The 25,200-nt window shown below is 60.4% G+C and overlaps 1 protein-coding gene across 3 annotated transcripts; it reads left to right on the forward strand.

The window, feature by feature from the left end:
- The first annotated feature begins 1,263 nt into the window (after nt 1-1,263).
- On the forward strand, nt 1,264-20,109 carry RIPK4 (receptor interacting serine/threonine kinase 4). Of its 3 annotated transcripts, none has more exons than XM_004594170.2 (8): nt 1,264-1,511; nt 7,788-8,079; nt 12,087-12,235; nt 13,909-13,958; nt 16,473-16,631; nt 17,045-17,148; nt 17,787-18,054; nt 18,877-20,109. In XM_004594170.2, the coding sequence occupies exons 1-8, from the start codon at nt 1,330-1,332 to the stop codon at nt 20,034-20,036; spliced, it is 2,364 nt and encodes a 787-aa protein (XP_004594227.2). In that variant the 5' UTR covers nt 1,264-1,329; the 3' UTR covers nt 20,037-20,109. The 3 variants fall into 3 exon arrangements, with proteins under 3 accessions (XP_004594227.2, XP_058517583.1, XP_058517582.1); XM_058661600.1 differs by lacking the exon at nt 1,264-1,511 and adding an exon at nt 1,598-1,942; XM_058661599.1 differs by lacking the exon at nt 1,264-1,511 and adding an exon at nt 2,343-2,529.
- Nucleotides 20,110-25,200: the final 5,091 nt, after the last annotated feature.

Here is a 25,200-nt window from a genome sequence, read left to right on the forward strand (position 1 = left end):
TCAGCGATGATATTGGAATGTTTATTACTTGGCTGGTGAAGGGGGCTTAGTCAACTCAAGCGGGGAGACTAGGGGTGCTGAACCCCAGGGAGGGGGTCAACAGGACACACAGCTCTCTCCGGTCACTTCTCCCCTTCCCAACATAATACCAGGGCTCACTTCCCAGTTATCCCAGCTCATCCAAAACTCCCCCATTTTTTGTCAATGCTAGTATACATGCGAAGCTGCAAATCAACACTGGACACTCCCAGCCTTCAGAAAACTAATGTAATTTCCAAGTTAGGAGGCAAAGGATGCGGCTGGCTAGTCTCCCCGGGAGGGATGCCCTCCCCCCACAGCAAGTGGTGCCCAGCAGGTTCCTGCGCCAGGAGAGGCTCCGTGGGGTGGCCAGGGAACCAGCTCCATTTCAGGCCGTAAGATAAGACGTCCCAGAGCGCCCAGAGGCAGGCAGGGCCTCCAGGCCGCTAGGAGCTGCCTGGCCTCCTGGGGACACACACTGGGGTGATGGTAGATCTGCGATCTGCGCCTGGTACTAACGCAGCCCGCCAGTCAATCTTCGCACTTGGACCGGTGGGTGCCACCCCTCGCCGGGCAGCGGGCGCAACGCCGGATGGAGTGCTTCAGGGGCGTGGCCGCCGCTCAGCCCGATGCAAGGCCGCCTATGCTTTCCCCCCAAAAGGAGAAATTAAAAAAAAAATCACTTTTGCTTTTGAAATTATATATTCTATCTGCAAAATCAACCAATCCCGACCCGCTGCTCCCTAGAAAAGAATTAGGGGCCCCCCACCTCCTGGCCCCGGCCTCCGGATCCCGTGCCTTGGCACCTGAAGTGGACTTGAAACTTCCGGTCGGGATCACTCCCAACGAGAAAACTAAGAATAAGGTATAACATGGAAACTGGTTCCAAAACAGCAGGTGCATCCCAAAGCACTGGGAGAAATACAGAAATGGGCCTTGCCGGGGCTCGGGGCGGGCGCGGGGAGGGAGGGGCGCCGCGGAGACACGCGCACCTGCACAGGTGAGAGCCAGACCCACCTCACGCCGTTTGGCAAAGTGGAGAAAAATTATGCATGATTTCCTACAAGCGACTTTGCACAAGAGTTCCCTAAGAACAACAATAACAGCAGAGAAGCCCAGGCCCGGCGCGTGGCGTTGCCTAGCAGGGACTCGGCGACCTGGTGGTGGTGCTGGGGAGGGGACAGGGGCAGGGCGCCGGGGCGGGGACTGCGGGGCCAGGCGGGGCGCACAGCGGATGTGACGCGGCGCGGGGCGGGCGCGCACCTGGGCACCTGGGCGGCCGCGGCGGCCCCGGCGGCGGCGAGGCGCGCTATGGAGGCCGACGGTGGCAGCCCGTGGGCCCTAGGGCTGCTGCGCACCTTCGACGCGGGCGAGTTCGCGGGCTGGGAGAAGGTGGGCTCTGGCGGCTTCGGGCAGGTGTACAAGGTGCGCCACGTCCACTGGAAGACGTGGCTCGCCATCAAGTGCTCGCCCAGTCTGCACGTCGACGACAGGTCAGCTGCCCGGGCGGTCGGACGGGGGCGCCGGGGCGGGCCGGGGGTGCCTGGGTTTGGGGGGCCTGTGTGTGTATGTGTCCGTCCTTGTGGTCGCCTACGGAGCCGCCTACTAGGGGACACCCAACGCCGGAGCGAGGCTGTGAGCCCCTGGCGGTGCTTTTGGCGAGCTCCGGGGTCTAACTGCGCGCGTCGGGGCTCTGGGCCGTGGCTCCCGGGGCGACCCTCCGTGGAGGGAGCCTTGGCGCCGTGCGCCCCACCCGGTACCCGGCTCCCGAGCTCGCCGGGGCCGCGGACGAGCGTCCCTCGGAGCGCTGCGGTCTGCGCCGGGCTTAGGAAAATTGCCGTGCGGGTACCGGGGCTTTGTGAGGGCAGAGCCTGCGTCCGACAGCCTTAGTAATTTACGGCGGAGCACAAATTGGTGTAAGACGGTAATTATTTCGGTCGGAAGCACCGGCTGGGCTCGGGCGAGGCTGCCTGGGCGCTTGCGCGCTGGCACCCGCGGGCCCCGGGGTCTCGCTCCGCCCAGCGCCGCCTGGCCGCACTCCCTGTTGGAGGTGATTTCATTCGGAGGCCGAACTTGGGGTTGGCCCGTCTGTAGGGCTGGACTGGGGAAGGGGAGCCTTCGGCACCCCGGGCGCCCCTAGCAAAAACAAAACAAAAGAAACAACAAGCTCCTGGGGCGAGCTCCCAGTTGGGGAGGCGCGGGCTGTTGGAGCTGCCGACGGGGGTCAGTGGTGCTCTGTGTGTCTTGGCGCGGCAACTTTGTTTTGGGGCGTATTTCACCGTTACCGGCCGGGTTTTAGCAGTTTATGTGCAGGCGGCCGCTCGGACGGCCCGGGCTACCTTTGCCAGGAACCCGGTTTCCGAGGCTAGGAGCCAGTTCTCTCCCTCACCTGGCCGCGCCGCTGCTCCTGGGAACTTCTGGGAGGGGCGCTGTGGTTGTTTTGATGAAATAGAAGCCACTTTGAATGCGGGCCAGCGGCTGTCTTCTGGCCGGCTGAGCCCCCTCCTCGAGGTGCCGGTGGGGGCGGGTTAGCCTCTCGGCCATGTTTGTCTAGCGTGATAGCTGGAGTTGGGTTTTACTCATCAGCAAAAGTGTTCACGGGGTTGCTTGCGTTGGGAGAGGGCAGTAAACAGCACACCCCTCCGCCCCCGCTGACTCATCGCCTGCATCCTTAGGATGGGGCCCAGCTCCTCAGTTCTCGGTGGCCGCGTTGGAGGAGGGTTCACCTCCCAGAGCTCTGTGCTGACTCGGGCTGGGGTGGCGGTTGCAGAGCCGGGGAGGGCCGTGTTGGGTTCTTTCCGGAACACCTTGCCTGCTCTGGGAAGCCGGCAGGTGGTGGCCTGTCAGGTGGTGGCTAGGCTGAGCTCAGCTTCCTACAGCAGGTCACGGGAAGTCGTTGGCCCCCGCCTGGCCAGGCAGTGGAGTGGACTGGAGCTGGGTGCTGGCCGCAGCGGCCCAGGGTCCCATGGAGCACCGGGGTAGCCTCATGCCGTGGTGGGGTTGCCTTGCTGATGATTGTTGGTGGGTCTGATGCTCTGGTTAGGAATTCCCATCTCCCTCACCGTGCGCCATGCCCTGGTTGGGCACAGAGGAGTGTCCCTGTGTTTGCAAGGTGTCGTTTACAGGGAGAAGTAGGATTTTTCTGGCTACATTTGGCTTCGCCTGTTTGAGGGGCAGCATCCCTCCATCGGGGGTCTAGGTCCTTCCCAGGGCGACCAAAGGGACCACCTGCTGCAGAGGGACCCGTCATCAAGGGATGAGGTGTCAGGGAGGCCTGATTTGGGCTGGGCATGGCTGCTTGCTCCTGGAGCTGGGCTCGGCCCCTTGGCCTCGCCCTTGACCCCCAGCATCTGCTGCTGGCCCCAGGAACCTGTGGTCTGCAGGGGAGCTCGGGGCTCTGGTAGCCTTGGGACACACCTGGGGCCCAGGAAGTCTGTGCCTGCGTGCCAGGGCACAGATGTGCAAGGGTCCCGTCTCCTATGGGGCTTTGGGAAGAGATCTGGCCTCCTTTGCATTGGAGGGGGTGAGGGATGTCACCCAGCCTTGGGTGCTGCTATTAACCAGTTTGAGAACCAAGTGCCCCCGCCCTCAGGCTCCGTTCCTCCTGCTGCCAGCCCAGCCCTCTGCTCGGAAGAAGCCCAGATTAACGAGGTCCTAGTCCAGGCGCCAGCCAGCAGCGCTCCTGCCAGTCGGGGCGAGCCCGAGCAGCCCCCGGGGCTGCAGCTGCACGGCTGGTGATCAGACATGCGCCTTTTCTTGTCAGTTTTAAAAATAGCAGTGTGGGAACCCCTGGGAGGCTGCCTGGGAAGGATGGGGGGTGGGAGCCCTGGCTGGCAGGGAAGCCGAATTTCCAACCACCTTTCGCAGAAGATGATTGCCCGCTTGCCTCCTGGAGTCCTTTCTTCCCAGCCCTCTCTGGGACCAAGACCCCTCCCCATCCTCCACCTTCCCTTGCTCCCCGACCTCCAACAGCTGCCCTGGGCGGTAGTGCCTGGGATACTGCCAGCATTTCAGCACATCACGCCCTGGGGCAGGTGGCTGTGAAAAGAGAAGGCAGTTACCAGTGGGGGGCTGTGGAGTGACTCCCCAGCTGGGGAGTCCCCATCTGGAACCAGGTGGAACACAGGGGGAGCTGGGGCAGAACCCGCAGCGCCTCTCCCAAGGAGTGCCAATCCACCCAAACATGTGTGGGTTTTATTTAGGATCGGTTGGCCTGCTCCTGTGGCCCCCAGTGACTTGCTTCTCTATGAGCTGGGAGAGGCGCATGGCAGTTGGGGTCGGTGCAAGTGTGGCCAAGGCTTGGCTCTGCCATCTGGCACCTGCACCCCAGCTCACAGCCTGATGCAGCCTTGGGTACCCGCCTAGTCTGCGCCCTGGGGATGCCAGCACTGCTTAAAGGGAAGTCCTTGCGCACCTGGAGAAAATCCTTTCACAGGCTTATTGAGGTGTAGCTGTCCTCCTTGACCCCTAGGAGGGCTGGCTGCCCCCCCTCGCCCCCCCCCCCCAGCCCTGGGGCGTGTGTTCTGGGAGCTTTGAAACCTAGAGCAAAAAGCTGGGTGGTTCAGATTCTGACCTAATAGTGCCAACCCTTCTTCCCACCCCCTTTTTTAAACATTTATTTATTTTTATTACAAAGTCAGATATACCGAGAGGAGGAGAGACAGAGAGGAAGATCTTCTGTCCGATGATTCACTCCCCAAATGAGCCGCAACGGCCGGTGCTGCACTGATCTAAAGCCAGGAAGCAGGAACCTACTCCAGGTCTCCCATGCGGGTATAGGGTCCCAAGGCTTTGGGCCGTCCTTGACTGCTTTCCCAGGCCACAGGCAGGGAGCTGGATGGGAAGTGCAGCAGCCGGGATTAGAACTGGCGCCCATATGGGATCCCAGTGTGTTCAAGGCGAGGACTTTAGCCGCTAGGCCATGCCGCCGGGCCCCCTTTTTTGTTTTTTAAAATTAAATTTATTTGAAAGGCAGAGTCAGAGAGATCTTCCATCCACTGGTTCACTCTCAGATGGCCACAGTGGCTGGAGGTGGACTCATCCCCCGTGTGGGCGTAGGGGCCCAAGCCCTTGGGCCGTCCTCTGTTGCTTTCCCAGGTGCGTTAGCAGGGAGCTGGGTCCAGAGAGGAGCAGCTGGGACTCACTGCTTGTGCCACAGGCGACTCTACCTGGTGTACCACAAGGCCACCCTCCCCTTCCTGTTTTTTTTGGGTACAGACCGCTTTGAGCACAGTAGAAGCTGGCGCTGAGGGGCACAGCCCCCTCACTCCAGGGTCTCCAGTCTGGTACTGGTTCCCCCTCCTGTCCCTGCTGTCTGGCAGCGGCTGCCTGGCATCTCTGTGTGACCTGTGTCTGGGCCTGTTGGCTTTTAGAATGGCCGTGGTGGCAGCCATATTTTGAAAATGAAGTTCACGGGGTCTGTGTCCAAGCTGGCCAGGAGAGAGGAACCCCATTGCACCCAGGGGCCCGGTGGGGCTGAGGGGAGGGGATGTGGTGAGCTTCCGGCCTGGGGCCGCCTAGCAGTCTCTAATGAGGCTGTTGTCAGAAGTCACTGGGTTTTATGGATTGTGCCCTGTGGGCAGATGCAAGGAGGCTGGTTTGGCCAGTGGCCCCATTGCAGGTGGCAGCTTTCCCCTGCCCCGGGAGGGAGGGGCGTGTGTGGGTCTTCGTCCCCCTGCCCAGGCCTGCCTGGTTCTCCTGTGGCTGCTGGGCAGTGGGCACCTGTCATCCAGGGGGGAAGAGGTCTTTGCTTCACTCCCCATGGTGAGGCAGCAAACTGTGCTACCATAACCATGGTTCTGTTTGATGGTGATTTAAGGATCCGCTCCTAGCAGTTACTTTACTTCTTCCTGCGCCTGGTCCCAACACAGATGTGCGGCCGCACCCTCTCCGGTGGTGGTCCTGCACCACCAGCTCGCCCTGCTCCCTCCCTCTCCGCCCGGGGCCCTCGCAGTGCCCCCTGTGCCAGCCTGTCCCCTGCCTCCCCGCAAGCTCCCCCTGGGCTGCACTTCTGGTCTGACTAGGGTCCTGGCTGTTTTAGGCGGGGTTGGAGAACACTTAGCTTTTCGGCCTCACTGTCCCTCACCCGGAGGGCAGGGAAGGATCTCTCCTGGGTCCTTAGCTCTGTCCCTTGAAGGTGCTGGGCAGCTACTGGCCCTTTATGAGTAGCTGTTTGAAACATTGTTTCAGGTGTTGGGCTTGGCACGGGCATGCCGTGTCTGCAGTGTCCTCCGGTGGGGACCAGCCCTGGCCTGAGCTCAGGCGCCACCCACCCTTCCCTGGGTGCTTTGTCCTGGTTGTCAGCCACTGGCCCACACCTAGTCCCTCCCCTGCCCCGCTCCGGGTCTGCATCCCCACAGCCCAGGGCTGCCTGGCTGGGAGCTGGCCCTGCCCGAGCTCCCTGGGAGAGCTGAGAGAGTGTGTGTGTGAAACAGAGGGGGACTGATCTGGTGTTTCTGTAACTTGAGGCAGCTCCTGGAGCAGGATGGCATCCCACGTGGGCTCTGCTCTTGGCCTGGGAGGCCCTGGGGGCTGTGCCCTCCCTGGCCTGTGTGCAATGCTGGGCTGCAGTCACCTGCTCTCCAGGCGTGGTTCCGGATGTTTCTTTGCAGAGTTTACCATCCTTAGAAAGCAGATGCCCCGCCCGAGGAGGCGGCCCGGGAACCTGCATTCATTCCAGCCGGCGTTCCCACTGCCTTCCGTGGCTCCGCACTGGACAGCTGCTGGCCTGGATCCCACGTGGCCAGGACATGCCCTGTTGACTTCTTGTCCTGAACGTCCACACAACCCTCCCCCTCCATCTGTGCTAGAGGGTGACCTTTGACCTCGCTGCAGCACACACTACCTGGAGCCTGCCCTGCCCTGAGTTGAGCAGCCAAGGCTGACCTGGGAGAAGGGGTCAGTGGAGTGTCCAAGGGCTAGCTCCCTCAGGACGGTGGCCCCAGAGGCTCAGGGCAGGTTCAGTCCCTGCTGGAACGAGGCACGTTTTCCTGAGGGATGCAATTAGAAACGAGAGATCTCTTTTTTTAAGGATGTATTTTATTTTTATTGGGTTTAGCCACTGAGCCATTGTACTGAGCCCTGGGCTATTCTTTCTTCTTCTTCTTCTTCTTCTTCTTCTTTTTTTTTTTTAAGATTTACTTACTTTGTTGGAAAGGTGGAAAGAAAGAGAGACACCCATATTTTCCCACTGCAGGTTCATTCCCCAAATGGTTACCACTGAACCAGGAGCTTCCTCCGGGTCTCCCACACGGGTGCATGGTCCCAAGGCTTTGGGTCGTCCTTGATTGCTTTCCCGGGCCACAGGCAGGGAGCTGGATGGGAAGTGGAGCAGCCGAGACACGAACTGGTGCCTGTATGGGATCCCCGTGCTTGGCAAGGCAAAGATTTAGTCACTGAGCTATTGTGCCGGGCTCCCAGCTGGTTCTTAACAGCCAGAGTGGGAGGAAGGGAGCTGGCACCAGGGCTGGTGCGGGGCAAGTTTTGGGGGGGTGACTCGAGAGCTGCGTGCGTATGTGGGATGTGAGGCAGTCCCCACGCTTCTGACATGTTGGGGGTCCAGCTATGTACGGCAGATGGTGAGGGGCTTCAGGGATAGAGAATCAGTTACAGCTGCCCCATGAAGCCTGGCACCGAGAGAGGGTGACCCAGACTCGGAGACCCCGAATGCCGGCTCAGGGCTGCCTGTGGGGAGCTGGGGGGGGCGTATGCCTCAGGAACTGGTCATCTCCCAGCATGGCACATTCCTCATGCCCTCTGACCTTTCCCAGGGAGCGCCAGGAGCTTCTCGAAGAGGCCAAGAAGATGGAGATGGCCAAGTTCCGGTACATCCTGCCCGTGTACGGCATTTGCCGGGAGCCCGTGGGCCTGGTCATGGAGTACATGGAGACCGGCTCGCTGGAGAAGCTGCTGGCCTCCGAGCCGCTGCCCTGGGAGCTGCGCTTCCGCATCGTTCACGAGACGGCCGTGGGCATGAACTTCCTGCACTGCATGGCCCCGCCCCTCTTGCACCTGGACCTCAAGCCGGCCAACATCCTGCTGGACGCGCACTACCACGTCAAGGTGGGCCGGGGTCGGGGTGCGGTGCAGCAGCCTGAGGGAGGCATTTCACAGGGGGGCCTCTTGCGGTGCTGCCTGGGAAGGGGCTCGCAGATTGGTGGGTTCTGCTCTTGGGGGGGAGCAGATTGAAGGTTGGGCCATGGACTGTGGTGAGGAGTGGAGCTCCCTGGCATGGATTGGCACACAGGGGGCTCCTGAAGAGGGATCCAGACCACCCACCTGCCAGTTCCTGTGCAGGCCCGTGGAGGAAGCAGGGTGCATTGAGTACGGGGCCTGGGAACCTGGTGCTTTCTAAGTTTGGAAACACAGGGACACTGGAAAGCTGTGCTCGCCTTGGAAGTGGTCAGCTGGGGGCGTGGGCACTCTGGTCTCGAGGCTTGGATTCAGCTCAGCCGCCCCTGTTGAGGGTGGCACCTGCCATGGTGGTGCTGCCCACGTGTGCCGGGGGGGCCTGTGGTGGCAGGCCTGTGCACAGTGGACATGGCTGTGGTGTCCCTGCCTCTCCCACACTGGAGACCAGTTGGCTTGTAGCCGGGAGTCACAGCCTGGCTCCTGCCCGCAGCTGCAGGGCACAGGAAAGGAGCCCACCCACACAGGCTTGGTCGCTGGGGTCCCTGGGTCCAGGTGCTTCCATGTCCCTCGAAGGACCCGTCCTTGGGGCCTGCTCTGGGCCCCGCTCTCATGGCGCTGGCAGCAGGAGCAGGTGCGCTGTGGCTGGGAGATCCTGCAACGCAGCAGCTCTGGCCAGGCGGAGAGAGCCCAGGGGAGACACGGTTCCCCCAGACAGGAGGTATAGCTTTTCCCCGGGCAGGAGGGTGTGGGGTCCTGCAGTAGCAGGGACAGAGGCGGCATGATGGGTGGTGGGGGGCTGCATTGGGGACAGTAAGCAGACTTGGTGGGGTTCCCGCCCCTCCGTGGCCAGCGTCTGGGCTCCGCATGTGGCCCCGCCCTGCCCCAGTGCGCAGTGGGAGGGGGTCTTGGGAAGTGCGTGGGAAATTGAGTTTAAAAAAAAGTCAGAGGGCTCAGCAGTGTGGCCTAGTGGCTAAGGTCCTCGCCTTGATCCCATATGGCTGCTGGTTCTAATCCCGGCAGCTCCACTTCCTCTCTATCTCTCCTCCTCTCAGTATATCTGACTTTGTAATAAAAATAAAAAAATAAAAATATTTCATTTAAAAAAAAAAAAGTCAGAGCTTATTTCCAGGCAGAACAACTTTTTGAAATGCTTGGTTCATCCTATGTTAGCCAAAAAAAAAAAACGGTTTTTATGCGAACGCAGGCTTTTAATTGTGTTCCCCTGTGAGCTTTTCTGAAGTCACCTTGGGAGCTGCTTGCCACCTGTGTGGGACCAGCAGGCTCCCCAGGAGGGAGGTGGTGGTCTCCCCGCAGGATGGTGCTGTGGGGAAGCTGGGATTGGGGGAAGGGGGCGGGACAGGAAGTGACGCAGCCCCAGCCAGACTGCAGTGAGCCACCTCTTCCAACCCCCCCAAGGGTTACTTCTGTCTGACACCGCTCTTCATCAGGGGTTAGTCACTGCCTGTGAGCCGGGAGGCAGGCTCGTTTCCTGGGAGAAGCAGCTCCCGGCGTGGGGTGGCGGGCCGGCGGAAGGCTGGAGGCCCTGGTGAGCAGACCTCAGTGGTCAGTGACGTGGGGAGGAGTGTCCACTGGACTCTTGCAACGCCAGGGGGCTGCTGCAAGTTTGTGGGAGATGGATTTGACAGGTGCCTTTGTTGTTGCTAAATCCTGTTTGGTTCTTACCCAACATGTGCTGCCAGCAAGCTTTATTTTTTTAATATATAGGTTCCTTTTTAAAAAAAAATGTCTTATTGGAAAGGCAGATTAGATTTACAGAGAGAAGGAGAGAGCTGCTAGTTCACTCTCTAAATGGCCACAATGGCTGGAGCTGAGCTGATCCAAAGCCAGGAGTTTCTTCTAAGTCTTCCACTGGTGTGCAGGGTCCCAAGGCTTTGGGCCGTCCTCGACTGCTTTCCCAGGCCACAAGCAGGGAGCTGGATGGGAAGTGGGGCCACCGGGACACGAACTGGTGCCTATATGGGATCCCAATGCTTATAAGGTGAGGATTGAACCATTGAACCATTGTACCGGTCCCGTCCACAACCTTTCTGAGGCCCTGTGTGTGCATGGGCTCCAACATCCTTGGCACCAAAGTTAGCTCGTGATGCCGACTTGCTACACACACCGTACAGTCCCAGCCAGCTCTGTATGTGTGTCCGTCCTCACTGGGGAGCTGCCTTTAGATGCCCAGTGAGGCTGGACCTGACAGCCGCAGTGGCCACTTGACAGGTGTAGGAAGTGCACCTGCTGTCACCTGGCTTGACACGCAGTAGGTCTTGCCATTAAGGACACCGATTTAGTGGCCTCGATTTCCTGTTGAAACAATCTGGCCCCAAACCTCAGGTGTGTCCAGTCTGCCGGAGCTGACCTCAGTCAGGGGCTGGGGGCGTCCCATTCGGCGATGCCCCCAAAGCAGTGGGGCTCTGCACGTGGAACAACTGTGATTTCCCCCCCCCCGCCCCCGCTGTTGGGGAACTTGGGTCTGGTGCAGTGGCAGAGGGGAAGGGCAGACACCCCTTGTTGGGGGAAGGGAACCCTAGAGCTTGGAACTTCCTGTTTGTAAGGATTTAGCTTGTATTTTTCTCTCCTCTCTTTTCGATTTGTTGATCTGTTTGAAAGGCAAAGCTGCAGAGAGAGAGGGGGAGATCCGCTAGTTCATTCCCCGGATGGCCACAATAGCCAGGACTGGGCTAGGCTGAAGCCAAGAGCTTCCTCGAGTCTCCCACTGTGGGTGCGGGGCCCACGTACCTGGCTGATCCTCTGCTGCCTTCCCAGCGCATTAGCAGGAAGCTGGATTGGAAAGCGGAGCAGCCGGGACTTGAACCTGCACCCACTTGTGATGCCAGCACCTCAGGTGGTGATGTCACCAGCTGTGTCGTGGTGCAGGCTCCCTCGTTCTCTTTGCTCTGAGTCCATTTTGAGCTGGCTGGCTGTGTCTGATGGCGATTGCCTTCATTTCTGAATTTAACCTGAGCCCAGCACTGGCATTCGGGCCCATCAGCAGCCCCTGGTTCTGCGTGCTGTGATGCCTGCCGTCTCGCGGCATGGCTTCTGGTCTGTAGGGTGGTGGAGTTATTCTGAGAGCTGGCAACGGGTGCCAGGAGAGCCCCAACTGCACGGAGCCCCTCCTGCCTTCCCCCGAATGTGAATTCAGGGGTTCCCTGAAGCCCAGCACCTGGTCCTACGGGGCCTGTGCCTTACCTTTCAGAGTTAGACCCCGTTGCCACCACCCCACAGGTGTGTTGAGAGGGGTGCCTGGGATTAATTACATGGCTTTAGAAGAAAAACAGTACGCGCCTCACAGGAGGGGGAAAAGAGCCGGTTCCACACGGCTCAGGCGTCTCTTTGGTGCTTTAATCTCACAGGCAGCACCTCTAGGGTTCAACGCCGGGGGGCTGCTGGGTACCTGCGGAGGGGAGGGGGCTGCCAGCAGGTGCATCCCCAGGCCACAAACCCTCCTGGTGGAAGGCAGGATCCCTTGGCCGAGGTTCTGGGCTCCTGTGTGTGCTGCTGACTTTAAAGGGCTCCTGAAGGCGTGTTTCCCTCCGGAGGGCCTGTCACTGCCTGCCTGCCTCCCCAGCTGGCGGCCTGCAGAACCAGTCACCCCAGCTCGCAGCGGCCGCTTGCTACCTCACCCCTTGGCGACAGCCCTGGCGCCTCCAGAGGGCAGGCACTCCTGCCTGCGGGCCTTCTGTCTCCCAGCGAGTTCCTTCCTTAAGGCAAAGCCCAAGGTGTGGTGCTGGGAATGCCCGCAGGGGATGGGGGGCTCTCTGGGGAAGCCCAGGCCAGGGCCTGGCAGGTGCCCACTGCCCAGCTCCCATGCATGGATGAGTAGGTGTCTGGGGGGCTACAGAGGGGTGAGGCCGAGCGGTCAGCCCCCCAGGGCCCACACGAACCCAGCCAGGGCTGACGAGAGCTCTGTGTCTGCACTGTTGCAGATTTCCGACTTTGGGCTGGCCAAGTGCAACGGGTTGTCCCACTCGCACGACCTCAGCATGGACGGCCTGTTCGGCACCATCGCCTACCTCCCTCCGGAGCGCATCCGAGAGAAAAGCCGGCTCTTTGACACCAAGCATGATGTGTACAGGTCAGTGCTGCTGTGCAGGGCTGTGTGCAGGTCAGTGTCGTGGTGTCCCAGGTCCCCTGCAGGCCCCGGGCTGGGGGGCTTGAGCCTCGCCTGTGGGTGCTGGATAGCAGCTTTCCCAAAGGCCCCTGATGCTGTTCTGCAGATGGCCGGGTGCCTGCTTCCCGGGGCCTGTAGCAGCTGTCCTGGACAGCGAAGGCTTGTCGCTATTGTGAGAGGCAGCAGCATAACCAGGTCTACCACTTGTGCACAGTGCCAGCTGTTTTAGTATGTACGTTGCCAAAGCGAGCACAGTGTGCTGGCTGTTTTAAAAGATGTGTTTTATTTGGAAGGCAGGGTTATATGGAGGGATCTTGCATCTGCTGATTCACTCCCCAGATGGCCGCAGTGGCCAGGACTGGGTCAGGCTGAAGCCGGGAGCTTCCTCTGGGTCTCCCATGTGGATGTAGCAGCTGAACACTTTGCTGAGCTGAATGGGAAGTAGAACAGCTTGGACTTGAACCGACGCCCATGTGGGATGGGAGCCGGCTTTGTAGGTGGCTCCCAGGGGTCTAGGTCTCCCAGAGTCCGTCCTACCTGTGTCTTGGCGAGGGAGCAGCTGGCACTTGCTGATGCCTGCTTGCTGCCAGTGCAAGTGCTGTGCACCGGGGAGGCTGGTGACACCCAGACTTCCGGAGGAGCAGGGAGGACGTCCCGCTCACTGGCCGGGCCAGCCAGGCCAGCTGCTGCTGGTACTCTCCCGGTGGCTCCGTGCTGCGTGTGCTGACCGTGACCAGACCCAGCCTGTGTCCCCGCCACCGCCTTGGTCCTGGACTGACTGGTTTGACAGTAGCCGTCGTGCTAAGCTGTGCCTTGCAGTGCCAGCCTGCCGGGGACTGGTCTCGGCTTGTCGGTTTGGGGACAGCGAGCTGCCTGCCCTCTGTTTTGTCCCTCTGCGGCAGGGACCTCTCGTGTTCTTAGCAGCTGTCGCTGCTGGCGCTGGTATTCCGGGGGGCCCACCCAGCTTTTGGGCTCTCCATTTTTTGGTTTTTAAAGATTTATTTATTTATTTGAAAGGCAAAATGACAGAGAGAGGGGAGACACAGAGATCTCACCCTGTTGGTCATTCCCTAATGGCCACAGCAGCCAGGGCTGAGCCAAGCAGAAGCTTCACCTGGGTCTCCCACGTCCGAGTGCGCGGCCCCAAGCTCGTGGGCCACCCTGCACTGCTCCCCCAGGCCATTAGCAGGGAGTTGGATTGACACTGCAGCAGCCAGGACTTGAACCGGCGACCCCGTGGCATGCTGGTGTCACAGGCGGAGCTGTAACCATGCTGGTCACCCGTGTTTGTGTGTTGGTTTGATTGTGTGTGTTGGGGGGGATGAGAGGTGTGTATCCACAGTGATTTTTATTTGGAGGGAAGACTTGAGTCGTCCCTGGTCAAGGGGCCTGCAGTGGTGTGCCATGTGCAGGGCTTCCCGTCCGTCTCCAGAGACTTTCTCACTCTGGAAAGTTCAGACCAGAACCCGAGGAGGAGGGGGTGGCTGTGAGCCCCCTCGTTGTCGCGGCGGTGGCCCGATGCAGACATACAGGGCATCTCCCTGGGCCGCGGGACCCCCGCGAGGGACAGCTCTCCCCATGAGTCCCACCCGGGGTCTCCCCCTCGGTCCGCCCTCACGGGCCTGCTTCCCTTGCAGCTTTGCCATCGTGCTGTGGGGTGTGCTCACGCAGAAGAAGCCGTTTGCAGGTGAGTGACCACCTGCCTCCTGGGTGTGCTGAGGTGGGGGCGGGGGTACAGGCACTGAATGGCTTGGGCCCCGGAGCCAGAGGGCCATCCTGGGGGGCGGTGCTGGTCCTCCTGCGCTGGCACAGTGTCCTTCTGGCATGACTTGTACCTGGGTTCTCTTCGGGTCAGTCTTGGAGGTGGTGAGTTTGTCTGAGCATGCACTTCTTTCTGCAGTCACTCAGTGCGTAGTTCTCTGGGGTCAAGTGCATTCATGGTGTTAACCAGGCATTTCCACTGTCAGCTTCCAGAACATTCCAGAATGTTCTCTCTACCCTGGAAGGGAACCCAGGACCCATTGCCCCTGCTCCCAGCCCCTGGGGGTGACCCCTCTCCTGTTCTCTGTCTCTGGACTTGCTTGTTCTGGGCGTCTCTTGCTAGGACTGTTATAGAGTTGTTCTTTGTGGCCAGATGTGGGTAAGATTTGCCCAATGTTCCAGGCATGCAGAGCCGCCCTTGCATGCACACGGTGCTGCTGGTCTTTTGTCTCTCTTTCAAAATGTGTTTAGAGAGAGTGGCGGGGGAGCTCCTGTCTCCTGTTCCACTCCCTGAAGTACCAGACCAAAGCCAAGAGCCAGGAACTCCACCCACATTTCCCACGCGGGTGCAGGGGCTGAGGCACTTGGCCGTCCTCTGCTGCTTTCCCGGGCTCGGGAGCAGGAGCTGGTAGGGAGCTGGCTTGGAAGTAGAGCAGCTGGGACAGGAACTGGAGTCAAGTGATGGTTTCATTGGCTGTGCCGCAGTGTTGCCTGTTCCCCCTTGACATCCCCAAGCCATTTCTTTCTTTCTTTCTTTCTTCGTTTTTTTAAATTATGTTTTTTATTGGAAAGTCAGATCTACATAGAAAAAGATCTTCCATCCACTAGTTCACTCCCCAAGGGGCCACAATGGCTGGAGTTGAGCTGATCTGAAGCTAGGAGCCAGGAGCCTCCTCCGGGTCTCCCATGAGGGGTACAGGGTCCTAAGGCTTTGGGCCGTCCTTGACTGCTTTCCCAGGCCACAAGCAGGGAGCTGGATGGGGAAGTGGAGCAGCCGGAGCATGGAGCAGCCGGGACATGAACCAGTGCCCATAGGAGATCCCAGGTGTTCAAGGCGAGGATTTAGCCACCAGGGTATTGTGCCAGGCCCGGCCCCCGGCCGTTTCTGACCCTGTGCCCCACAGTCTGCTGGAGCTGGAGTGGCTTGTCCCCTTCCAGAAAGCCCCTCTTCGGGTTTCTGTCCATGAAAGGTTTAATCCTATGGACCTAACTATTGTGAAAGTCAAGGGCCTCCTTAGCTGCATTGGAGAAAGATCCCAGCTTTGGGCAGCTGTTTCGTGGTATGACCAGCAGTGACCTGGGCTACAGTGTGGTCCAAGGAGCCCACGCTGAGGGGGAGAGCTCCTGGGAGGGTCCCAGGACCCTCTGAGTCCCCGGAGCCCTGCTGGAGAGAAGGCAGCCTCCCCCTTGTCTCCTTGATGGCTGCCCGTGGTCAGGACTCTGTCACGTGGCCCCGAGTGGTGGTCGAGGAGGTGCTGGGCAGCTGGGGGTTCAGGCTTCGGGGTGCTAGTCCTGCAGCACCCCACGTCTGGGCGAGGCTGGGGAGAGCGGTCCAGGTGGAGGACCTGTGGGATTTGGGAGCTCAAGTTACACTGGAAATAGCCTGTCGAGACCTTCGGTGGTTCTTGTACAAGATTTGACAGGAAAGGTGGAGGCAGGCAACAGCAGAGAATCCTGGCCAGCGACGGTGACCCGGGGCTGGCTGCCCACACCTGCCAGGACACGCCTGACTCTTCGCAAAGAGCTGCCTTCCCTGGGCGTGTTTGGAGCTGTGTGGAGGCTGCTGGGAGCCAGGAGCTTAGCCATGGCTTATGGCGCCCAGTGCTGGCCTTCGGGCCTCCCCTTCCCGTGCTGGGTCGAAGCTGTAGGCGCCGTAACAGCATCATGCTGGTGATATGGGGAGGTGGATGGGCGGCCCCACCCTGTGAAGCCAGGGGACACCGCTGGGGTCTCGGGGTCCTGGCCTGGCTCGCTCAGTGGGGGAGGCCAGCGGGGTGCCTGAGCTCTGGGCTGGGAACCGGAAGTGAGGAAGAATCCTTCTGCTTGGGAACCCTTGGTGGCTGCACAGGGTTTAGGGAGTGATGTCTGCCAGGGCAGGTAGAGGTCACGTGACCCCTCCCCTCTGCATGAGGGGACACCTGTCCCCCCACCCTGCACGAGGTGGCTTTGGGGCTTAGGGGGCCATGCCTGCCTGAGCAGATGCAGGCCACATGACTCACACACCTCTACCTTGATCCCAGGGTTTAGGGGGTGGTACCTGCCTCTGCAGTGCAGGCAATGTGACTCCAAACCCCCACCCTGCAGGAGGTGACCCCGGGGTTTAGGGGGTGAGAACTGCATGGGTAGGTGTGGGCTTCTTGCTGGTCCTTCCGGTCCTGGGGACCCCGCCCTCCCCGGTTCCGCCTGAGGAGCCCCCCGACACACGCCCTCTCCTTGGCAGATGAGAAGAACATCCTGCACATCATGGTGAAGGTGGTGAAGGGCCACCGGCCCGAGCTGCCGCCGGTCTGCCGAGCCCGGCCCCGCGCCTGCAGCAGCCTCATCCGCCTCATGCAGCGCTGTTGGCACGAGGACCCACGGGCCCGGCCCACCTTCCAGGGTGAGTGTGCCGGGAGCCAGGACGGGGTGGGGCCCAGCGTCCTGGGGCACACGGCTCTTGCAGCTCCAAGGTCAGATCTGGTGTTGGATGGTCACAGATGGGCACAGCTGTTGGCCTGGGTCCGTCCTTTGCATTTGCCTTTTGGTCTTGCCCTCACTTGGATGCAAGTTGTGTGTTTGGGTGGCGAAGTGACCCCAGAGGACATGGGGATGGGCAGGATGACTTGAAGGAGTTGGGGGGCTCACGTGTTTGTACTGGCAGGTAGGGGTACCCCAAAGGAGGTGGCTCTGAGCTCACTGGGGTCTCCTCAGGGTTGACCTTTGAGAATCTCTGGTGTGGGGGGCCCCCCAGGCTGAGCAGAATGGGTGGGTGGCACTTGACTGAGCCACATACTCTTTCTCTTTCCTCTAAAGAAATCACTTCGGAGACCGAGGACCTGTGCGAGAAGCCGGACGATGAGGTGAAGGACGCGTCTCCTGCGCCCGACGTGCCAAGTCCCCTGGAGCCCACCAGCCAGGTAGCGGGCAGGCTGGCTTCGGTGGCTTGGGTGGTGGACTTGGCCACACCCGCTCCGCAGATGCCTTGGCCAGCTCGCCATGCCCCCTTTGCGGGTTGGGGTGGGGGTCCTCGCAGTACCTACAGAAGCCTGCGGGTGATTGCAGGCAGCAGCCTTTTGGGCCCTGAGGCCCCCAGCCCCCGTGGAGCATGGAGGCAGGTGGTGGGGTGGAGCCGGGGAGCTGGTCCCTTTGTAAAGTGCTTGGTGCCACACAGGTTGCTGAGGGAGTGATAAGACATTCCAAGGGCCAGAGCAGGCCACCTCCCTGCAAGGTCAGGAGGCTAGAAAAGTGAAGCCGATAAGATGTGCCTCCTAAGGCGCTTTTTCTGGTGTGGGGGCGGTTCTTGTCAGCAAGAGGTGGGGGTCCCTAGGCAGTCTGGGGGGAGGAGAGAGGGGAGACTCCAAGGAGAGCCCTGGGTAGTGCAGACCAGGAACATGTAGGCAGGTGGGTGTGAGCTGGCCGCCTCGGGTGCTAGTCGGGAGGCCTTGGCCGTGCGCTCCTGTGGGTGCTGCAGGCTGTGTAGGGGCCTGTCCCCCTCTCCTGCCACCGGACAGCCCGTGAGGCATCCTCACCACGACCCCTCCGTCTTCCCCCGCAGGCGGCTCCCGCTGTGTCGGCGCCCCTCAAGCGAGCCTCGGCCCCCGCCTTTGACAATGACTGCAGCCTGTCTGAGTTGCTGTCGCAGCTGGACTCCGGCCTCGCCCAGACCCCCGAGCAGCCCGAGGAGCTCAGCCGCAGCTCCTCCGAGTCCAGGCTCCCGTCCTCCAGCAGCGGCAAGAGGCTCTCGGGCGTGTCTTCCGTGGACTCGGCCTTCTCCTCCCGAGGCTCGCTCTCGCTGTCTTTCGAGCGGGAACCCTGCACAAGCGGTGAGCATGGAGGTGGGCGGGGATGGAGAGTCCCCGGTGTCCTCGCGCTGCAGTGGGCGACTTCTATTCCTTGCCACCTTTGTGGGAGTGCCATCCTGCGCCACTGAGCCGGGCAGGTGCACAGATGCAGTGCTGTGGGGTGGGGTCACACAGTGGGCTGTAAAAGCAGGTGCCAGCCCCACATGGGGAAACACGCCCTTTTTCGTTCTCTCAGGGTTCAGAAAGCAGCCCCCATCTCTCAGCTGACCTGGCCTTTTGCGTGGGTGCTGTCTCTTGAGTGCTGATCCATGTACCCCTCCCCCCCCCAGTGCAGGGGCTGCTACTTCCCCTAGCCTTGGGGTACAGCAACCCTGGAGGGCTGGGAGGCTAAAGAGTGGGCTGCTGGATCAGGCAGAGATGGGGAGGGCCTGACTTGCCTTGGGGACGGGCACCGGGCAATGAGTCAGAAAGGCTGCCACCTGGACCCAGAGCACCATCTCCCAAAGAGAGGCAAGTTCCAGAACCTTCTAGGGTGTGATACACTCCAGGGATGCCTGGCTTGGTGCTTGCGAGCGACCGTTCGAGCGCCCTATTTGTGACTCGTCCCTCTTGGCCCAGCTCCAGGCTGGCTCCAGGTTCTCCCCTGGGGCCATGGCAGCTGTGACTGTGCGGGTCACTGACCAGGCATGTCGAGGACATCATTACTGCCCACCGAGGTCTCCTGATTAGGTCTCGCACAAATAAAGCGAACTGAGCACCGTGGGCTGTGCCAGTCCCAGGAATGTACCAGCCACGGGTGCCTCTGACTCAACCTCCCCTCTTCCCTTCTGTCTGCCCCTGCAGAACTGGGCACCACAGACATCCAGAAGAAGAAGCTGGTGGATGCCATTGTATCTGGGGACACCGGCAAGCTGATGAAGATCCTGCAGCCACAGGACGTGGACTTGGTCCTGGACGGCAGCGCCAGCCTGCTGCACTTGGCTGTGGAAGCCGGCCAGGAGGAGTGCGTCAAGTGGCTGCTGCTCAACAACGCCAACCCCAACCTGACCAACCGGAAGGGCTCCACACCGCTGCACGTGGCCGTGGAGAGGAGAGTGCGTGGCGTCGTGGAGCTGCTGCTAGCCCGCAAGATCAGCATCAACGCCAAGGACGAGGACCAGTGGACGGCGCTGCACTTCGCGGCACAGAACGGCGACGCGGGCAGCGCACGTCTGCTGCTGGAGAAGAATGCCTCGGCCAGCGAGGTGGACTTTGAGGGCCGCACACCCATGCACGTGGCCTGCCAGCATGGCCAGGAGAACATCGTGCGCCTCCTGTTGAGGCGCGGCGTGGATGTGAGCCTGCAGGGCAAGGACGCCTGGGTGCCGCTGCACTACGCCGCCTGGCAGGGCCACCTGCCCATTGTCAAGCTGCTGGCCAAGCAGCCGGGCGCTAGCGTGAACGCCCAGACCCTGGACGGCAGGACGCCCCTGCACCTGGCTGCCCAGCGGGGCCACTACCGCGTGGCTCGCATGCTGCTCGACCTCGGCTCCGACGTCAATGTTCGCAGCCTCCGGGCCCAGACTCCCTTGCACGTGGCGGCCGAGACGGGCCACACCAGCACCACACGGCTGCTCCTGCACCGTGGTGCTGGCAAGGAGGCTGTGACCGCAGAGGGCTGCACCGCCTTGCACCTGGCGGCCCGCAACGGACACCTGGCCACCGTGAAGCTGCTGCTGGAGGAGCAGGCCGATGTGCTGGCCCGGGGGCCCCTGAGCCAGACAGCCCTGCACCTGGCTGCTGCCCACGGGCATTCGGAGGTGGTGGAGGAACTGGTCAGTGCTGAGCTCATCGACCTGGCGGATGCCCAGGGCCTCAGTGCCCTGCACCTGGCCGCCCAGGGCCGGCACGCGCAGACCGTGGAGACGCTGCTCCGACATGGGGCCCACATCAACCTGCAGAGCCTCAAGTTCCAGGGCAGCCACAGCCCCACGGCCACACTCCTGAGGCGGAATAAGACCTAGCCCAGCCACCCCAGCACCCTCTGGGAGACGGGCAGGGTCTGTGTGAGCTGCTTGTCCTGCCCTGTTGGCGGCTCTGCTGAACCGAACTCTGCCTGAGCGGCCAGGCAAGCAAGGGGCACGCTACCTGTCCATTCTTCAACGGTGCCTGGGATCCCCAGGAACGGTGGGTCCCCATCGTCTGCTCGCTGCTGACGGTGGCCTGAAGGAGACTGTCCCAGGCCAGGACGAGTCTGCCTTGGCGGTGCGGGGAGCTACCTGGGGCACTCGGAGCACAGCCGGTGAGGATGGGGGTGCGGGAGAAGCCGCATCCCAGTCATGCACCTCCCCGCACGCGCTGCTCACCATGTCTCAGGTGAGGACTGGTTTTGGAGCCTAGGCCCTTCCATGTGTCGCAGTCCTCCTCCATGTCAATCCTAGACCGACCCCTGCTTGCCAGCCCCACACCTGCCCGCTCATCTGGCATCTCCCTGGGCCTTGTTTTAGTCAAAGTGGGAGTTAGGAGGGGGAGGAAAGGCTGGGGTGTTTCTGACCTCCATCCCAGGCCTGGCAGTTGGGGTGTGGTCCTAAGGCACCCTGGGAGACACGCTGGTGGAAGGGAAAGATGGGGGGTAGGGGGAGGAAGGGCTCCTCGTGGCGCTGTCTTGTGGAGCCTGGGTGTGGGCAGGTGCTATGGCACAGTGAGGTGAATGTACCAAGGATGTGAGCTCGTGGGCAGGGTTGGACAAGCCGAACTGCAGCAGGGTGTGGTAGCACCTGCCATGTGCTGTGTGTGGAAGGCCAGAGAACTTCCTGGCAGATGTCAATAAAGCTAGGCATTGGCCTGAAGTGCGTGTGTCCGCTCTTGCTTCCGGTTGAGCTTCCAGAAGGTGGTGTCTGCAGACCCAAGGCTTGGGGTGGTCCTCAGGTCCCTGCCCTGGGGGTATCCCTCCTGAGCCCGGGCCCCCCTGCAGGGACCCAGCAGGAGGGAGATGGAGAGGTCCATCAGTCCCCACCCCCACACCTACCTGTGTGGGCAAGTGCAGGCCCTGGGCCGGTGGCCCGCTGAAGCCCCTGTGTGCGTGTCCTAAAGGCCAGGCTGCCACGTGGTCAGCCTCCACACAAGGACAAGCACATCAGTCCCACCCACTCACTCGTGGGAGCCCAAAAAGTTCCCAAGCAAAACTGCGTGGATTTCAAACCTTACCATTGAATTCCGTCTTCTGTGTGTGTTGAAGTCCCCTTGCACACACATACCCCACACAGCTCTTTCACACATGGCCGATTGACTCAGAGATGGCCTCCGTAGGAAGCAGAGGCAGCCGACAGCCTCTCCCAGCTCCCTTGCCGCCCCTGGCCTGGGACCTTCCCCGGGGTCAGCAGTGGCTTCCGCATGCTCAGCAGAGAGGACCAGCCCCCTGCTCCTTGGGTCAAACTCCTCCGTGGTTGTCCACCTGCTCGCTGTGCAGTAATTGGTCCTTCCCTGTGCAATTGTCGCGTGAGCTCAGGAGTCCCGGCTCCGCCCCTCTTGTCCCTTGGCTGGGGCTCAGGCCTCCCCTGGACGGTCTGCCCACTGGTTGGCCATCAGAGGGAGGTGTGGCACTCGACCCTGCCTCAAGCCCACTGGCCAAGCATGGTGGGCTGCCCCGTGAAATGATGGGGTTCCCTTCCCTTCAGGTGGGCTGTACTTCTTTCCCGTGACGAGACTTGGTACAGGCACACCCCAGAGTTCCGCCAGTTCCAGGAAGCCCAGCAGTGAGAGTTGGGGGCCTCGTAGGATGGAGGTGGGCAGCATTTTCCCTCTTCTGGGGGCTGTTAGGGACATGTCTGCCTGACACCATGGCAGTGCTGCTGTGGCCTGGGTCTCCCACACTGGCTGGCATGGTGGTGGGAGACAGAGAATGTTCTTGGCCAGGCTGGGTCTGACCTGCTGCCCCTGCCCTAGTGTGGCAGGCAGTAGTGGCTTCCCAAAGGACATCCAAGGATGCTGTAGCCGAAGGTAGCCCAGGGCCAGGGTTCCCGCACCAGGGGAGAACCCGGCCCCTACTGTCGGGTGTCCTCTCAGAGTTGTGCAAGGTTCTGGAAGGATAGCGCTTCTCTCTATAGAAGAGGCTTCTATAGAGGTGGGTTGGGGTGAGGGTTCTGGGTCGGGGAGTCCACTGCTCCCAGGCTTTAGTAAAGCCCTGAGCCTGGTGGGGGGACAATGGGGAGGGAGAGGGTGGTGGCCAGGGACCAAGACCTCCACCTGAAGAGCCAGTGTGGGATGGGGGTGCTAAGTGACCATGCATCGGAGGACATGTGCGTCATGAGCTGAAGATTGTTCTGGACAGAGTGTCCACTGTAGCTCCCTGGGTTACCGTGAAGGCCGAAACAAAGTGCACTGGCCCCCCTGTGGACGCTTACCCTGAAGCAAGGAAGCCTAGGAAGCTCGATCATTAATTTGAAAGAGCTCTTCCATCTTCTGATCCATTCCCTGAATGCTGCCGTTGTTGGAGATGGGCTGGGCTGAAGCCGGGAGCTTTCTGGTTTCCTATGGGGTGCAGGGCCCAAGCACTTGAGGGGTCCCTGCTGCGTTCCTAGGTAGGGAGCTGGAGCGGAAGTGGAGCAGCCGGGCTTGAACTGGTGGAATGCTCAACTACAGGGATGCTGGCATCACAGTGCCATCTTGGCACACGGCTGCCTGTGGCTCTGCAGGCACCGGGGCCTTCTAAGTGAGGAGATGGGAGAGGAGCCTGGATGTCCGTTAGCAGGTGGACACCCAGTCCTCACCCCTCGCTCTCCCTGCTCCATCAGCAGACAGGCCACACCAGAGTCAGGTGTGCATGGGCCACGAGGCCCAGCTGTAGCTGAGATGGCCTGGGGGCTGGGGCTCAGCAGGGGGAGAGCGGTAGACCCCAACCGCACCCCGCCAGGCCCTCTGCCTCCTCTTAGCAGATGAGAACCACACACCTGACATACAGGCGTGTGCCCAGCATACCGCATGACTCCCACCCAGAGGCAAACCCTGCCCGTACACACAGAGCTTCCAGATGTGTCCATGACCCACATCTGAGGGCTAGCAGTGCCCGCCAGGAAAGACAAACAGCCATTTCCAACCCGCCCAACACGCCAGGTGAACGATCAGACAGCTGTGAGAAACCTGCAATTGCAGAGAAAGCAGCAGGATATTTTAGGTGACAACAGTGTGTGTGTAAATGCTCAAGAGCAGGCAATTGAAGTGTTTTTACTATTTATTTATTTTAAAGATTTATTTATTTTTGTTGCAACGTCAGATATACAGAGAGGAAGATCTTCCGTCTGCTGGTTCACTCCCCAAGTGGCTGCCACGGCCAGAGCTGAGCCAGTCCTAAGTCAGGAGCCAGGAGCCTCTTCTGGGTCTCCCACGCGGGTGCAGGGTCCCAAGGCTTTGGGCCGTCCTTGACTGCTTTCCCAGGCCGCAAGCAGGGAGCTGGATGGGAAGTGGGGCTGCTGGGGTACGAACTGGCCCCCATATGGGATTCTGAAGCATGCAAGGTGAGGACTTCGGCTGTTAGACTATCACACCGGGCCCTACATTTTATTTTTATTGGAAAGGTTTGCAGAGAAGGAAAGAGATTGTCCGTGTGTCACTTCACTCCCTGAAAGGCCACAATGGCCGGAGCTGGGCCAGGAGTCACGAGCTTCTTCTGGGTGTCCCACATGGGTGCAGGGGCCCAAGCCCAGGCCTATGCTCTGCTGCTTTCCCCGGCACATCAGCAGGGCGCTGGATGGGAAGCAAACCGGTGCCCATAGGGGACTCTGGTGCTGTGGATGGAGGCTTTAGCCTGCTGTGCCACGGCACTGGCCCCACGCTGCCATGCTTTTTAGCTCCTGGGGATGGATGCTGCAGAACGTGCCTCCGTAGGCGTGCTGAGCTGCACAGCTTGCAGAGAGAATGCGTCACGACAGACCTAGCATTCAGGCTTCTAATTCACTCACTGTGTCTTCCATTTCAGAAGCAGCTTTCAGAATCTGCCTTGCTTCTACATTTTTTTTTTAAAGATTTTATTTTTATTGCAAAGTCAGATATACAGAGAGGAGGAGAGACAGAGAGGAAGATCTTCCGTCTGATGATTCACTCCCCAAGTGAGCCGCAACGGGCCAGTGCTGTGCCGATCCAATGCCGGGAACCAGGAACCTCTTCCTGGTCTCCCACACGGGTGCAGGGTCCCAATGCATTGGGCCGTCCTCGACTGCTTTCCCAGGCCACAAGCAGGGAGCTGGATGGGAAGTGGAGCTGCCGGGATTAGAACCGGCGCCCATATGGGATCCCGGGGCGTTCAGGGCGAGGACTTTAGCCGCTAGGCCACGCCGCTGGGCCCGCTTCTACATTTTTAATAACATTTTATGCTTCATTCCTTGTTTCACATCTGCATTAAAGATTCATTTTTTGGAAAGGCAGAGTTAGAGGAAGAGAGAGCTTCTGGCTGCGGGTTCATTCCCCAAGTGGCTGCAGTGGTCAGGGCTAAGCTGGGCTTAAGACCAAGAGCCAGTACTCCGTGTAACTGTCCCACCTGGCAGCAGGGGTCACCTGCTGCTGCTTTGCAAGGCCCATTAGCAGGGAGCAGGACTGGAAGGAGAGCGGCTGGGACTCGAACTGCTGCCCTGACATGGAATCCAGTGTTGTGAGCAGCAACTGAGCGTGCTGTGCCACGGTGTGGACCTGTACTTATTTTAGGCAAATATCCTTCAAGCTATCATATGAGGTTCCCAGGAATGCATTGCTCTGTGCATTGGGCCGGCCAGTGCATGCGTTCCTGGTACGCTGCCTGAGCTCATGATGCATGTTCATTCTTGGGAGGGCGCTGTCTGTGGGAATCTTTGCTACCTGGGTTGAGTGTACCCCCTTTTGTTTTTCCCTTAAAGATTTATTTTTGGGCCCGGTACAGTAGCCTAGTGGCTCAAATCTTCATTTTGCATGCACCGAGATTCCATATGGGTGCCAGTCCATATCCCAGCTGCTCCACTATCCATCTAGCTCCCTGCTTGTGTCCTGGGAAAGCAGTGGAGGATGGCACAAAGCCTTGGGATCCTGCACCCCCGTGGAAGACCTGGAGGAAACTCCTGGTTCCTGGTTTCAGATCGGCTCAGCTCTGGCTGTTGCACTCATTTGGGGAGTGAACTGGCAGACAGAGGATTTTTCTCTCTGTATCTCCTTCTCTCTGTAAAT

This window comes from Ochotona princeps, chromosome 3 (assembly GCF_030435755.1).
Source record: "Ochotona princeps isolate mOchPri1 chromosome 3, mOchPri1.hap1, whole genome shotgun sequence".
NCBI classification, from domain to species: Eukaryota; Metazoa; Chordata; class Mammalia; order Lagomorpha; family Ochotonidae; genus Ochotona; species Ochotona princeps.